Below are 15,006 nucleotides of genomic sequence, written 5' to 3' on the forward strand. Positions count from 1 at the left end.
TTTGTCGATAGTCGACGATCGTCGATCGGATAACCAAAAACAAGCAAACATTCGATAGTTGCATTCTAATTCCAATTGTATCCCTGCCAGGGGATAGGCCATCCCCTAGACTCGGCAATTCGGGGTTTGCTAGTAGTCCCACAATCCAGTCCAGCTGAAGGAAATAGGAATGCAGTAGCCCCCCACAGCTCGATCCGTACAGCTGAAGATAATGGATGTGATCGCCGATTTTACCTTTGGTTCATGTGATGGAAAAGCGTTGGGCAGAACAAAAACTTTTCACATCAAAGACATAAGTATGATCGACTTGCCCTGTGTAACAATGTCAATCATATGCCCAGTATCATCATCACCATGCGCCTCCTCAAGTCCCTACTCGTGGCTGCATCCGCCATAGCCGGCTGCAATGCCCTCCCAGGCAGGGCTCTTCACAAGAGAGGTACCAATGCACATTCCAAAGAACTTCATTCCTCTCCCCAACTGACCAATTCCCCGATACTCCAGACATCACCACTCAACAACTCGACACCTTCACCTTCTGGGTCCAATACGCCGCAGCCTCCTACTGCGAACCCAACTATGCCGGCAAGGCAGGCCACAAAATAACCTGCTCGGCACAGAACTGCCCCGCAGTCGAAGCCTCCAACGCAACCATCATCACTGACTTCTCTAAGTACATTCCCCTCCCTCCCCTCCACCAGCACAACCCTAACAAACTGCAGCACAACCCCCACCGACACATCCGGCTACCTAGCCGTCGACCACACCCACCGCGCCATCATCCTCGCCTTCCGGGGCAGCTACTCAATCCGCAGCTGGCTAGCGGACTTCACCTTCGTTTACACGGACCCCAACCTCTGCAGCGGGTGCGAAGCCGAGCTCGGCTTCTGGAGCTCATGGACAAACGTCCGCAAGACCCTGACCCCCACGCTCAACAACACGGTATCTCAATACCCCGACTACGAACTCGTCATCGTGGGCCACTCCTTGGGAGCCGCCATCGCGACTCTCGCAGCAGCAGACATCCGCGAGACCGACGGGCTCAACGCAACGCTGTACGCGTACGCATCGCCGCGTGTAGCAAACCCGAAGCTAGCGGAGTTCATTACGAATCAGAACAAGGGGGCGAACTACCGGTTCGCGCATACGGATGATCCGGTGCCCCGGGTGCCGTTGGAGGTGATGGGGTACAAGCATATTAGTCCTGAGTTTTGGATTAGCTCGGGGAATAACCAGAGTGTGAGTACGCAGGATGTGGTGGTGTTTCAGGACGGGGATGATAAGAGGGGGGATGTTGGGTTTCCGAATTTGTTGCATTTCGAGGCCCATCTTTGGTATTTTGAGAAGTGGGAGGTTGATGCGTGTAAGGGGGAGGGCTTGCCTTGGAAATGATTGATTACGATGTGATGATTGGGAGCTGAGGTGAGGTTTGGAGAGGGGAGTGTGGTGATCAGGGGCTGTATAAAGTTTGGTGGAATTGGGAGAAGACGTATATACTTAATGGTGTGGATATAGTTTCGATATGTAATTATTTAATCTTTGTGAATATTTGTCAGGATACAGTTTGAGTTTGGCTGCGATAAGATGTGTCACATCCAGGATCTTGCTTACGCACTTCTCAGTTAGCCCTGGGTGGCTAGAGAAGTATCATCAAGCCTATATCGATATGCCTCCTGTCTTTGAAGATGTTCCCAATTGAGATGTGCTGGCTGTAAACCATCACTCTTAGAAAGTGTACAACATATTCTCATAATTCTCAGTACGCTACAAAGTACCACAACTAGAAATCACATCCATCTCAACAGTAACCGCAAGGCACAAAGACACTACCCCAGAACCTATTAACATGCTCATATTCAGTATATATTTACGGTATCCATCCTGGAGTAGGTTATCTGATGTAAGTCTAAATTCAATTCTAGGTGAACAGAATTATGATGTATAGAATTGAAAGTACATTCTTGTGCATATTATAGACTATAGGATTGGGGAGAAAGAGCTGTTTATGCTTAGGCAGCAGCTAACGCGTAGTGGTAGAGGAAAAAAGGAGATAGTGAGAAATACCGCTATCGTTACGATCAGCTCTGGAGATTAAATAGTAATATCCGCCTACATGTACGATTTACACTATTTTATAAGTTATATACACGATCATACTCATATCTCTTACAAAGCCACCTACCGAAACGCATTTACAACACCTTTCACACTATTCCACAAACCCCACCATTTCCCCAGACCATCCATCCCTCATCGCCCCCAGCAAATTCTCCCTCGGGCCAGAAAGCTACCTCCAGAATGGAATGACATACCTTCCCCCATAATCCACCGTAATCCCATTCTCAAAGCCGGCCCAAAGTAGGGTACTTACCCCAACCTCGAGCGTGTAAAACACGGGCTTACTAACCCTCACACTCAGCCTCGGAGCATTATCATAGGACGGAGTATCAATCATCCCCGGATTCTGAGTAATGCTGACCACACCCTTCGACCCAAGGGTCGATGCGAAATGGGCCGCCAGGAACCAGTTGCCTGTTTTGCTGATGGTGTAGTTCGTATTCGTGTCTGATTTGGGATCCGGGGAGGAAGTGAGGGCCGAAGACGGGTCACCGCCCGTCCGAGCGAGGAAATCCACGACTGTGCTGGAGGTGAAAATTACGCTGACGGAGTTGGATGTAGTAAATGGAGTTTAAGCTGTAGAGGTGAGAATTGGGAAAAGGAGAGAGGCGAGGAGGGAGCGTGCAGCGCAGTTGATGCTGAAATGGGGTTCGTGGCCTTGCGTGGTAGTTTTAGTTGGAATGAGACATGCTACAGCGGGGCTATTAAGGAGGAAGTCTAGTCTGTTTGAGCGGGCTAGGGATGCTTTTCCGAAGATAGGGATGACGGGAAGCTCGGTGAGGTGGACAGGAAAGGGGGAGTGTAGATGAGTTCGCCTGGCGGAGTTGTTGTCGAATTATCCGGCACGATGCAAAACGTGCGCCAGACCCAGACCCAGACCCAGAGTGGAGGTATCACCGGTAATGATTACGACGCGGCCAGCATGGGGATGCAGATTGTCTGCAGCGATGGTGGGCTTGGCGGGGAATAGTTGGGGCCAGATGCGTTTGAATATCTGCAGGGTGTCGGTGGAGCGGGGGTCCATTTGAAGCTTAAGAATAATTGCAGTTGCAAAAGAACAATGGAGGGTAAGGCTCCGCTCATAAAGTATGAAGCAAGAACTAGCTAACTGCAGGGTTACTAGTTGCTGGGCTGCGTTGCGGTGGAGATGGCTTCGCATATACATAGCCTCCATGGTCTAGTGGACGTTGCTAACCGTTAAGCTACATGAATGGCGTGAGGACCAAAGAGGGCCGTGCGCAAGAATTCAAGGTGAGCCGAAAGGCAACTCGTGCTTCGCAAGGCTGCATGCAGCTAGGTGCATAAACTGAAAACCAGTATGGAATTAAGTGAGGCTATCAAGCAGTGGTAGATACATCCAGTTTCATCATAACATTGCGTAAGTAGAATAGGAAACGTCAAGATTACTCCTTGCCCTGCTGAGCTGCTTGGTAACTCTGCATCACGCACCAATATCCGGGAATATGCTCGGTCCAGATAGCTCCAAAGCCCTCGATATCGCGCCGCCAATCGCGGTGAAGCTCCCCGGCAACAGCCGCCCAGTTCAGCAGCTGACAACCTGCTGCTACCATGCGCTTGTGCGCTGCCTCGCGCGTATGTTCTGCAAATGTGCCCGAGGCATCGGTAACCACGAACACATCGTAGCCTTGCTCGATGAGGCTGAGGGCGGGGAACGCCACGCAGATTTCAGTCAGGACGCCACTATGCGGGTTAGCTCTTGCGTGGCACTTGCTTGATGGTATACACGTGTGGATAGCGGTGTGCGTAGTGTAGTAACTGCTGGACTAACCTGATCACAATCTGCTTTCGGCCGGTCTTTTTGATCTCATTCACAAAGTCATCATTGTCCATTGCATTAATCTGTCCAGGACGGCGGATCAGGGGCGCATCCGGGAGGTAGTCGGTGATCTCCTTGACAATGGGTCCATTGGGACCGGTGTCGAACGAGGTGGTCAACACACTGGGAGACTTGTAGTACTGAGCGACTTTGGCAAGGGCCATTACATTCCTCTGGAATTCATGTTGTTGGAAGTCGCGGACGAGATTGATGAGACCTGACTGGAAAGAGTTCAGTACGGGTACAATCATACTTTGAGAGGGCAAAATACCTGGTGGTCCACGAAGAGGAATATGCATTTGTCAATGTCAAGTCGGGTGTACTTGGCCGGCATGGTGGGTATCAATGGCACTTATTGAGGTATGTCAGAAAGAATTGATGAAATTGAAGTATCTATAATCGAAGCTAGAATGTTCGCGCTTCATTTTGCGACGGACAGTGTCGGCCTATAAATGTTGAATCGGGAAAGCTGGTAGGAAAGCTAATCGCCTCTTCGACGTCACCACCCATCATCGATATTTTGTGTAACAGACAGACCTTGTCTAGGCGATGCCTGGACCAAATGCCAGATCGGTGCGTCCGATTAGCTCATCATTCCTCAGCATTAGAAGTCCGGGGAGAAGGACAACCCAAGATGGAGCTTGAGGTCAACACTATGACAATCAGGCTAATCAGATGAAGCTGTCGGTTCCTGCCGACCAGGTGACCTTGTCGAGATGCAGCTTTAACTTTATTGAAGCATTGGTTGGAGATCGGAGACGGATCGAGATCGCTCATCCCGAGGCGGGGGAGGCGCAGCGATGAGCAGCTGCAGATTGACCAGGAACATGGAGCAACTGATCGCCACTGAATTTGTCCCACTAAAAAATCTGCTCTGAAACTGAAGCACTTACTACGAGATTATTCAGGGTTACGAGATCGCGGAGATTCTCGGCGGGTGTGCGTACCATGGCTCCGGGTGTGCCGCAGACTCGGTGATGTAATTGACCCAAGCAACGCCTTAGTTACAATATATTCACAGCAGTGACAACTCCGTGGCCGAAGCCCACGAACTCAGCAAGAATGGTGAAATTCTCAATTGACAATGGCAGGCCTACTATTTCGTTCCCAGAATGACATTGACCCTAGCGCCAACGTCCAACACCTATCAAGCAAGCCCCATGTGCCGCCGTTCGTCGGCCGCATAGGCGGCAATCAGGGCATTGTCCTCGATCGCGCCGATCCGGATAATGCCGAATATCTGCGTAAAGTGCCAGATGCTGCTCCGTTGATGAGTGCGCGAGATGCCTTTAATGTGCGCGGTTTCACCGACCTTAACCTCTGGCGTTTTGCTGTGGTGGAATGCGTTGGTAACACCCTCCCGGACAGATATCCAACCTGTAGGGAAAGATGATAACCCTCCATGATGGACTCAGGAACCATGATGCTAGCCTTCATTACTGCGTGGTCGGCAGCTACTCCCGCTAATGTAGCTCCCCCGACTCCCACCACACCAGCTGGGATCTTTGCTACAACAGCCTTCCTCGGTCCTCTTGTCGGTGCCTTTACCAATTGGGCACTACTGACCCTGTTCATCTTCTCCTTCTCGGCCGTCAGTGGAAGCCATCTCAATCCGACCATAACGCTAGCCACTTTTTTTGCGCGGCTTATCTCCTTGCCACGTATGGTTCTCTACCTCGCCGGCCAAATCCTCGGCGGTGCTCTGGCCGGGTGGATACTACAGTCAGCGTTCGGATCCGGACTGTATTCTGTCGGTGGGTGTGTAGTAGATACCGCCCTAGTGCCGGTCCGAGAAGCTTTTGTGCTGGAGTTCATCTGTTGCCTCATACTGATCTTCCTGTCATTCGGTGTTGGGTTAGATCCCAGACAAGTTAGAGTGTACGGGGCTGCGTTGTCCCCATGGCTAGTGGGAATGGTGTTGGGGGTCGTGAGCTTGGGATCCTCGTATACGCGGGAGGGCTATGGGGGTGCATGTATGATTTCTCATATTGACTTCACAGTACCTTGAGCTATTGAAGTATCCTGAAGCTAATCCGCTTGTACAGCACTAAATCCGGCGAGATGCTTTGGTGTATATGTGGGATCATCCTTTCCCGGGTACCATTGGATTCACTGGGTGAGTGCGCAATTGGAGAGCGTCTATTATGAAAGAATATTGAGTTAGCCATGCAGGTTGGTCCTCTTGCTGCCGCTATCGGACACGGCCTAATTTACTACCTGGTGCCACCATGGAAAGCATGACCAAGCATTACCCTACTGTTGACACGACAAGATCGCTTATCTCGAAGATTAAGTAAATCGGTAGATCACCTTGAACGTCGCGGTTCAAATCGCTGATTTGAGATAATAGGAAATGCGTCCGATAGTGATGAAACTTGGATCAAGTCCTTACATCCGCGCTTTGGTGGGTGGAATTTTGACGCCACTTAAGGTTACTAGCTCAGTTTAGTAGGCTCAATTGTCGGTAGCCAGCAAAGCAAAAATGCGTTGATCAGAGGCTGGATTGATTTACTGTAAGTCAGGATTTACCACTTGCCGACTGGACTATTGGTGATAGTATCATATCAAGGCATAGCTCTCCACAAATGAGCTGTGTTCAGCCGAGAGTTTCAACTGCGCCACCGTTCGACCCGTCCACATAAAGTTTCATCTTAGGGAGAAAGAAAAAAGGCAGCTCGGATCATTTCAGTTTTCCAGCAAATATGCACAGTCAGTCTCCGGGAGAAGCTGATGATGTAGCACATGGCCGAATGGAAGGAAATGATTTCCGTTTGATTTAGTACAATTGATAGAGCCGATCAAAATGGCTTCAACACTAGTGCTTTTGAAACTGGTTTTCGGAACTACGACAGATTGGCTTCTTGTGCATCTACAGGTCGCGAAAATTATCGTACGGCATCTTCCGAATGTAGACCCAACTGCTAGTTGTTATGGCGAGGAAAGGGTGTAGAAGCATAGAGGGCGCTTTCCATGTGGAATCGATTGGGTTGCGCGGACGGGCGGATACTTAGAAGAAAAGGAAGACCGCTGGACAAGATAGTTTGAATAAAGACAAGATTTACTTTCGGGTGATCACCACGTACTGTCTGTTCGAGACCGACAAACTACGTAACCGTCAAAATTGTCCGACCGCCCAATATGTCGATCTGTGACCTATCCAGGCCCGAGCGTTGGGATATTGTCTAGTCAGAAAAATATACGCTCTCTCCAAGGGACTGACTGCCCACTTGCATGAACCCCAACGATCTACCGTGCAGTGACCTGAAGGCTTGTTGATCCCACATGGACCTCTTGAATGCACAGGGCTGCTCGCGCACCTTATTCTTCTACCATATGCGCTGGCGGCAGAACCTCTGCATTGCCAATATTAGAGTTGAAAATGGCGGTAGCCATATCTGCAGCCAGCAGACAGCTGTTCAACTGAATGGAGATATATAGAACAGGCATTGCCCCGCAGCCAATTTTTGGACACATGCGTCTAATGATCTTGTATTGAGTCTCTCTTCAGCTCTTCTTACATCCCTTCACACAGCATTGTTTTACCATTGCCCTCTCTGATGTGCAAAAAATGGCCCACCCACGACTCCTCTGCTTCGGTGACCAAACCAGTGATTCATGCACCCGTATCAAAGAGTTATATGCGAAGGCAACCCAATACAATCGTCTACGCGACTTCCTGACTGCCGTCGACCGTCTCGTCCGCTCACGGTCATCTGATGTATCGACTACTGAGAGCACTAATATTGATGACTTTGATTCAATGGATACCATGGCTGAGGCATACGCTCAGCGAACGGATTATGATGTCGTTGTATCCACCGTGCTGCTCTGCGTAGCGCAGCTTGGGGGTCTGATTCTGTGAGTGCACCAAGGGGTAACTGATCAGTGCGGAGTATGTCTCCTCATAGCTAACATCAAACAGACACCTAGAAGAGGACCCAACTCTCCTGTGGGGCCAAACCGCCAGGTTGCACATTGTTGGTCTCTGCACTGGGTTGTTCCCGGCAGCTCTGGCGGCCACTGTCCCATCACCAGCAGAGTTGCTCCCTCTGTCCTTGCTCATGGTTGTGTTATCGTTGCGCCTAGCAATCCAGGTGGACCGCCGATCTCGCTACATTGAGGCTACAACCCAGAGTTGGGCAGTCTCAGTGAAGCGGGCCTCGGCTGGTGAGCTGGAGAGGGTGATTTCTTTCTTTAATGAGGAACATGTACGTCAACTTCACCTACAGCATTGCTCAATATATAATTGACCCAGTGAAGGAGCTTCCGGAACATAAACAGGCGTATATAAGCTCCGAGCTTGATACATCTGTGACGATCAGTGGCCCTCCATCCACACTCTCCCTCCTTATGCGCCATTCCTCAATTAGCAACCTTCCAAAGTCGGAACTGCCAATCGCCGCCGCATACCATGCGCCCCATCTTAGTAGACCTAGCTGGGAAGATATTCTAGGGCCTTTGAAGGTTCCAGACCTTCGAGTCCGGCGAAACGTTACGGTGGTATCCCCGAATTCGGGCATGCCATATGCCACTGCCTCCTTGCGCGGATTGCTGCATTTCATGATGGTTGATCTGCTCCAAAATAGGGTTTCCTGGAGTAGGATGATGAGGGGACTGCCTCCGGGTCTGAGAACATCCAATGCTACGGTGGCTGTTGCACCGAGCGACCAGCGCGGTTCACTGATAGACGAATCCTTCCTGGGTGAGTACTTAAATGCTGACGATAACGCTGTCGTCATTGTTGGAATGTCATGCAGGCTTCCGGATGTCGGCTCGCCGGATGATCTGTGGAAGATACTAGAGAACGGTCAGAGCATCTGTAAAAGGGTGAGTTAATCTACTGAGATGGTGCAATTCTCTATGCTGACACTACTCCAGGCACCTGCAGACCGTATTGATGTCAAACCTGGTGTGAACAGTTCCAAGAGTGTCATGGACAGCAGTCAAGTGGTACAGGGCTGCTTCCTCGACCAGGCTGGGCTATTTGACACCAACCTGTTCAACGTGTCTCCCGATGAGGCTAAGGAGATTAACCCATGCAAGCGACTGCTACTCCTCGCTACGTACGAGGCACTTGAAAGTGCCGGGTATACTCCTCATAGCGGCAACTCCCGGCGCGTGGGTACTTTCATTGGACAGGCCACAGACGAGCCACACTACCTTCGCGATACTGTGGGAGCTAGTGGATTAAATGATTACTTCATGTGGGATGGCCCTTCATATACCATTGACACAACCTCTTCTTCGAGCACAGCCCCTATGGAGATGGCGTACCATGCTCTACGTCGGGGTGAGTGTGACATTGCGGTCGTTGGTGGCAGTAATCGCTTGTCCGAGCGGGCGTACAACTCCAATGAGGACGGGCACTTTCGCTCGGAAGGAGTGGGTGTGGTTGTACTTAAACGGCTGCCAGACGCGCTCAAGGGCAATGATCGCATTCGGGGTGTTATCACGGCTGTAGCCTCTAGACATACAGGCCATCCCCGCTCCAACCCTAATGCAAACGTGTTGAGTCAGCAACGGCTATTGAAAGATGTCCTGCGACGAGCCCGTCTTGATCCGGAGGATTTAGACTATGTAGAAGTGGCTGGAGCCGATGACGAGCAAAATCTGGACCAAGTTGAATCGATCGTGAATCTCCAGTCATTTACGCCTAAAGGAAGTGAGCCTAGGCGCATTGGCTCTGTCAAGCAAAATGTCGGCAATGTAGGAGCAGTAAGTCCTGATGCAATTCTCTACAGACCTTACCAGGGTTCAGCTGACTTCTGGCATGGAACAGGCCACTGGCATTCTTTCTGTGCTCAAATCTGTCCTCATGCTTGAATGGGGGTTCATCCCGTCTTATTTCGGTAACAAGTCAGCTTCGAATCGACAGTTGGCCAATCGCAAAGTTGAAGTTCCTCAATCGGGAGTGGTGTTCCTGCACTCTCGTCGGGGGGGTAATACGCAGCGCATTTTGGTCAATGACTCCATTGCCACGGTAAGTCAACTATAACGACTGGCTTGAGTGATCAACTAACGAAGCATCACTTCAGGGAGACAATAAGGCATTAATTATTCAAAGCTATCCCTGTGATATCCCTCATGAGGGCTCTGACCAACGCGACAACCATATAGTGGCGCTGTCCGGACAGACGGTGAAGTCCCTGAGAGGCAATCAAGAGCGACTTCTACAGTTTTTGCAGGCACAGCCCGAGGCGCGACTGGCCGATGTAGCATATACGACAACTGCCCGACGCGTGCATTATGCGTACCGTCGCGCATATTCAGTGAGTCATGTCCAGCAGCTCAAGGAGATGCTGCAGAAGGAGCTCGCCGACCCCCTGCCTCTGGATCTTGTTGGCAATCCGCCAAGCCGGGTATTTGTTTTCACTGGTCAAGAGGGACAATATCCGGCGATGGGGCGACAGCTCTTCAGGACATGTCCTGCCTTCAAACGACGACTGCTTGAATGTAACACTATCTGCGCTCAGCTTGGATACGGACCGTTTGTAGATCTCATTGAACGGAACGATCTCGATCTAGGCGACATGACACCCGTCCAGAGCCAGCTCGCTCTGGTCTCGTTGGAACTGGCACTGGCTGATGCATGGCAGGCCTGGGGCATTACACCCGATATGGTTATGGGACATAGCTTGGGTGAGTACGCAGCATTGTGCGTAGCAGGCGTTCTCTCTCTCTCCGACACGTTATATCTGGTTGGAGCGAGAGCACAGCTTATCCAGCGCGACTGCGCTCGGGACGCACACGGCATGCTTACCATCGGATCCGATCCCAAAACCATTCGAGACATACTGCTACAATATGAAGAGTTTGCTGGTTGCACAATATCCTGTCTCAATGGTCCCTCTTCAACGGTCGTGAGCGGGGAGCATGACCAGCTCTGCCTGCTCAAGGACCACCTGGCGGGGACACCCACCCGACTCCTCCCTGTGCCATTCGGATTCCACTCACCACAGATGGACTCTACACTGGATGAGTACCGTCAGCTGTGCTCATCCATTCAGTTCAATACCCCACGGATGCCAGTTATTTCCACACTCACGGGTTCTGCTATTGAGGATGCTGGAATATTCGGACCAGGTTACCTTGCAAGTCAAAGCCGAGAGCCGGTCAAGTTCCAGGAGGCAGTCCGAACCTGCGAAATGAAACTTACCGAGAAAGGGAAAGGACTCTGGCTTGAAATCGGCCCTACTCCGGTCTGCACTGACATGGCTCTATCCCAGCTATCGATCGCGGGGCAACACATGCTATTCTCCCTCAGTCCTAAGCGGGATGACTGGGAAGTCATCTCACAGGCACTGACTCAACTTTATACAATCGGATCAGACATGAATTGGGGAGCTTTCCACTCAGACTATGCCAACAACCTCCAGCCTCTCGACCTACCCACATATTCCTTCGATTTAAAGGACTTTGGCATCTCATATCAGAAGAATGGTGCACTCAAGACAGGAGGCAGACCTATTGCACCCAGTAGGGTGCAAACTTTCTCTAGCAGTACCCTGCACAATATAGAGAAAGAAGTGCATGACGAGAACAGATCTGTGGTAACATTTTCATCGGATCTCTCGCAACAAACCTTAATTTCTGCTCTCAAAGGCCAGAGCATGCTGAGCCAGGGCGTCTGTCCAAGCTCGGTCTACACGGATATGGCTTTGACAGCTGCCTCTTACACGTTCAAAGCAATGGAAGCAGTTACCGACGTACCTTCCATGAATGTGTCCAACATGGAAATTATTCAGCCACTCGTCGTGCGACAGGATCAACCCTTTCCTGTTCTCAAGGTCCACGCCGAACGCTGCAAGGGAAGCAACTGCGTGGAAGTCGTGTGTACCACGCGGACCCCATCCAGCCCAGACGAGCAACGACATGCCCGATGTACTGTCTACTTCAACTCGAGCGATTCTACAAAGCAAGGCTTGAAGGACAGAAGCCATCACACTCAGGCCAAATGTGATACACTGCAACGAGCATCCCGCACCGGCTCGGCTCATCATCTTCGCAACAACATGATTTATAGACTCTTCTCTCAACCCATTGTGTACGGTCCCTGCTACCGATGCATCCGGGAAATCACTATGCACGAAGAAATCCGAGAAGCAACGGCCACAATCAAGTTTCCCAGACCCACGACCGGTGAGACCTTCACCATCAGCCCGTACTGGATGGACTCGTTCATCCAACTAGGCAGCTTCGCTCTCAACGGACACGACAACGCTCCAGAGGACACATCATACATCTGCACAGGCTGGTGGAAGCTCTGGGCCCCAGCTGACCTGTCACCTGATCGGGAGTATACCAGCTACGTGCACATGCAAGAGGCCGAGACAGAAAGCGGATTACACATTGGCGAGGTGTATCTCTTGTCCGATGGACAGATTGTAGGAGGATGCACCGGACTTCGATTCCAGGAGCTTCCGAGACATGAATTGTGTGAGCTCCTTACTACGGGTACCAGCCGTAGTGTTGCAAAAGTACCTGCTTCGAGCACTGAGCCTGAAGCTCCGTCGTACACCAAACCTCAGATTATGAAGGGCAAAGCGGTGCGGTTTCTTCGGTTATTATGATGTTTTAGAAGGCGTCTGTAGGACATTTATTTTGGGAAGCTTGATGTACACCAGCACTTGCCTGGTCAGAAGCATTAGCGTGTATCTCTTCATGAGCCTCTTAATTCAGCATAGTATTACATGAATTGAAACATGATATTTTGCTTATCCTCACCCTCACACAATTTGAAGAAACATGCAATCCAAGCAGAAATCCCCCAGCTGTGCTCACAAAGACACGACTTTGCCGAAGAAAACTAGTAACGCAGTCCACAGCAGAGGTAACAGCATCAATAAGCATCCGTATGGATGAGAAGCACAACAGCAGAGTAAAATAGGCTGGTAGACCCAGGTAGAGACCATGTAGCCACCCATTCTGCCAGTCCCCTCAAAGGCGGTACGAAAACCAACAGAATCTTCAGTCTCTTTTCCGGAGCTGTATAAACATGTATCCGCTGGTATCCGCTTATACCCGCACTTTTCTTTGCGAGGTCGATCGAGTTCTGCCGCTTGGGGCGGTCGGTGGAGCGGTCTGGGTGGGCTGTAATCCAAAAGCGAGTTTCCAAGAATAAATATAGTAGTAGCATGCTCAGTCTCGGCAACTGTACCCTCCCAACCCCGCTTGCATTAGTTTACAGATCTCTAAGCGCCGGGCATTATCATGATCACCTCACCCCCACCCAGCTGTAGAACAAAAAGCCGGTGATTATCTGCTACATTTGTAGTTATATTAGGAATTCGCCCTTTTCATTCTACCTCTTCATACCCTATTTCTTCCTATCCCTACTGAAACCCAACCATGGACCTCGACGATCCGCCCATAGAGCTTACGCCCTCTCCCATGCGCGTCCTTGTGCAAACACTAACTCACCTCGTTCCGTCGGACAATCTTATCGCCAATGGTGAGCCATACGGTGACAAGCTACTCTCCATGCTCGACCGAACCTGCAAACATGTTTGGGATTTTCCATATGAACCAGGCCTGCAACGATGGTACTCCTACGGCGACGAGTTTGGCTACAACAACCGGGTCTGCTTTTTCCTATTAGACTATGGCACTGCTCCGAACGGTAATGATGAGGAGGTTCCAATCCAGTGTTTTACGTGGGATGGAGAGAAATTGTATGTTTCTTCTCCCTACTTGTGGAAAACATTCATCAGCAGTGGATTAACGAAACACTATCGCAGCATACCCAAGCCAGATCTTCTCCAGAGCAAAGATATTCAAGACGAGTTGAAGGAGGTACCGTTTACACCAGGCCCTTCCGACCGTGGTGAGATACCGCCGATGCGGGATATAGTGCGGCGGAGGCTACGGAAAGCACAGTTTTTGTCGAAACGTGAGCTTGACTATATGGCGGAGCATCCGGAGGATCAAGAGTGGCTGGAAAGAAAGCTGAAACCAAGGTTTTGGGCAAGCTTCCTGGAGCAAATGGAGAAGAGGGCAAAAGAAAGGGAGACGGAGAGGGAAGAGCCCAAAGAGGGACACGAAGTCGACCCGGCACAGGAAGAAGGGAACCGGGCTAAAGCAATGGGGAAATAATTATGCCGTGTACATATGTGGATCAATGCAACTAGCTTCTTCTTTTTTTCCTCTTTCTGATTCGTTTACTTTCTTTTATTTTCCTTGTAGCGATCTTCGGTTTATGCTGTTTCTGATTTCCTACAGCCAATTAGGGAGCATGAGTTGTTCCCTATCTAATTATGCTCAGATTGATGGCAATGGTTGTACTTCTAGAGATACATCTGCCGAATGGATGAAAATCCAATTATGAAGCAGTGATGCGATTCTTTGCGTCCACGGGTGTAGCTAATACTGCTGCATAGTGCGCATTATTCAGATGGCAATGGATGGTAGGTAGCGTACAACTGAAAATAGGAACATGCTATATAGTAGAGTAATAAGCAGAATATCACAAAGGTACATCATACTAAACAAACAGACCCAAAGACGGTTAAGCCAGATAATCAACAATCAATCATAAGTAAATCAGGTATACAGAGACCACTACTAGGGCGTTCAACGACTCTCGCAAAGCCAATATAACATGTTCACCACTGGAGACATTCACAACGCTCCTGTCCATTCCTGACTTTCCCTCTTCCACGACAATCAGAGCACACAAGGTCGGGGTATGCTGGGTTTCGGCGTGAGCCTCTGCAATCCGGGCAGTTAATCCATCTCCAGCGGAGACCGGCACCATTGCAGTAAATGCAGTCGGAGTCAGCTCGACGGGTTCGGCCTCTGCTGACAGACTTGCCGCTATGAGCGCTGCTGCTGCTGCTGCTACTGTCACGGCGCTTGAATAAGGGCATGGCTGATGTTTGGGTCTTGGGGGTGTTAGTTAGGATGGGGCCTTCTGTGCATAACGGGGCTTTTCTCTATGACTGGGAGACAGACATGCTGAATGAAAAGGAGTGATGGACATGAGGTCTCGCCGAAACAAACAGAATGTAAAGGAAGAGAACACTGACAGATAGTAACACTGACAACTTCGTTCT

At 50.3% G+C, this 15,006-nt stretch overlaps 6 protein-coding genes across 6 annotated transcripts; 4 read left to right on the top strand and 2 right to left on the bottom strand.

The window, feature by feature from the left end:
- The first annotated feature begins 234 nt into the window (after positions 1 to 234).
- Positions 235 to 1,507, top strand: BO79DRAFT_209128 (lipase family protein). Its single transcript, XM_025682542.1, has 3 exons — positions 235 to 439; positions 505 to 673; positions 723 to 1,507. Exons 1-3 carry the CDS (start codon positions 355 to 357, stop codon positions 1,390 to 1,392), a joined length of 924 nt encoding a protein of 307 aa, XP_025539370.1. The 5' UTR covers positions 235 to 354; the 3' UTR covers positions 1,393 to 1,507.
- A 780-nt stretch (positions 1,508 to 2,287) lies between these two features.
- On the bottom strand, positions 2,288 to 3,142 carry BO79DRAFT_255199 (uncharacterized protein; the record flags this gene model as incomplete). Its single annotated transcript, XM_025686117.1, has 2 exons — positions 2,288 to 2,637; positions 2,965 to 3,142. 2 exons carry the CDS (start codon positions 3,140 to 3,142, stop codon positions 2,288 to 2,290), a joined length of 528 nt encoding a protein of 175 aa, XP_025539371.1.
- A 379-nt stretch (positions 3,143 to 3,521) lies between these two features.
- On the bottom strand, positions 3,522 to 4,289 carry BO79DRAFT_148090 (putative isochorismatase family hydrolase; the record flags this gene model as incomplete). Its single annotated transcript, XM_025678531.1, has 3 exons — positions 3,522 to 3,819; positions 3,908 to 4,176; positions 4,227 to 4,289. 3 exons carry the CDS (start codon positions 4,287 to 4,289, stop codon positions 3,522 to 3,524), a joined length of 630 nt encoding a protein of 209 aa, XP_025539372.1.
- Positions 4,290 to 5,039: 750 nt separating this feature from the next.
- BO79DRAFT_148014 (MIP transporter) lies at positions 5,040 to 6,196 on the top strand (the record flags this gene model as incomplete). Its single annotated transcript, XM_025678529.1, has 4 exons — positions 5,040 to 5,304; positions 5,371 to 5,928; positions 6,001 to 6,071; positions 6,128 to 6,196. 4 exons carry the CDS (start codon positions 5,040 to 5,042, stop codon positions 6,194 to 6,196), a joined length of 963 nt encoding a protein of 320 aa, XP_025539373.1.
- A 1,327-nt stretch (positions 6,197 to 7,523) lies between these two features.
- On the top strand, positions 7,524 to 12,525 carry BO79DRAFT_195069 (polyketide synthase; the record flags this gene model as incomplete). The annotated part of the gene is made up of 6 exons (XM_025681104.1): positions 7,524 to 7,813; positions 7,878 to 8,163; positions 8,216 to 8,782; positions 8,834 to 9,670; positions 9,735 to 9,935; positions 9,991 to 12,525. The coding sequence occupies 6 exons, from the start codon at positions 7,524 to 7,526 to the stop codon at positions 12,523 to 12,525; spliced, it is 4,716 nt and encodes a 1,571-aa protein (XP_025539374.1).
- Positions 12,526 to 13,156: 631 nt separating this feature from the next.
- Positions 13,157 to 14,079, top strand: BO79DRAFT_245471 (uncharacterized protein). Its single transcript, XM_025685469.1, has 2 exons — positions 13,157 to 13,626; positions 13,693 to 14,079. Exons 1-2 carry the CDS (start codon positions 13,304 to 13,306, stop codon positions 14,045 to 14,047), a joined length of 678 nt encoding a protein of 225 aa, XP_025539375.1. The 5' UTR covers positions 13,157 to 13,303; the 3' UTR covers positions 14,048 to 14,079.
- The last annotated feature ends 927 nt before the right edge of the window (positions 14,080 to 15,006 follow it).

The sequence above is a fragment of the Aspergillus costaricaensis genome, assembly GCF_003184835.1.
Source record: "Aspergillus costaricaensis CBS 115574 unplaced genomic scaffold BO79scaffold_16, whole genome shotgun sequence".
Lineage (NCBI taxonomy): Eukaryota > Fungi > Ascomycota > Eurotiomycetes > Eurotiales > Aspergillaceae > Aspergillus > Aspergillus costaricensis.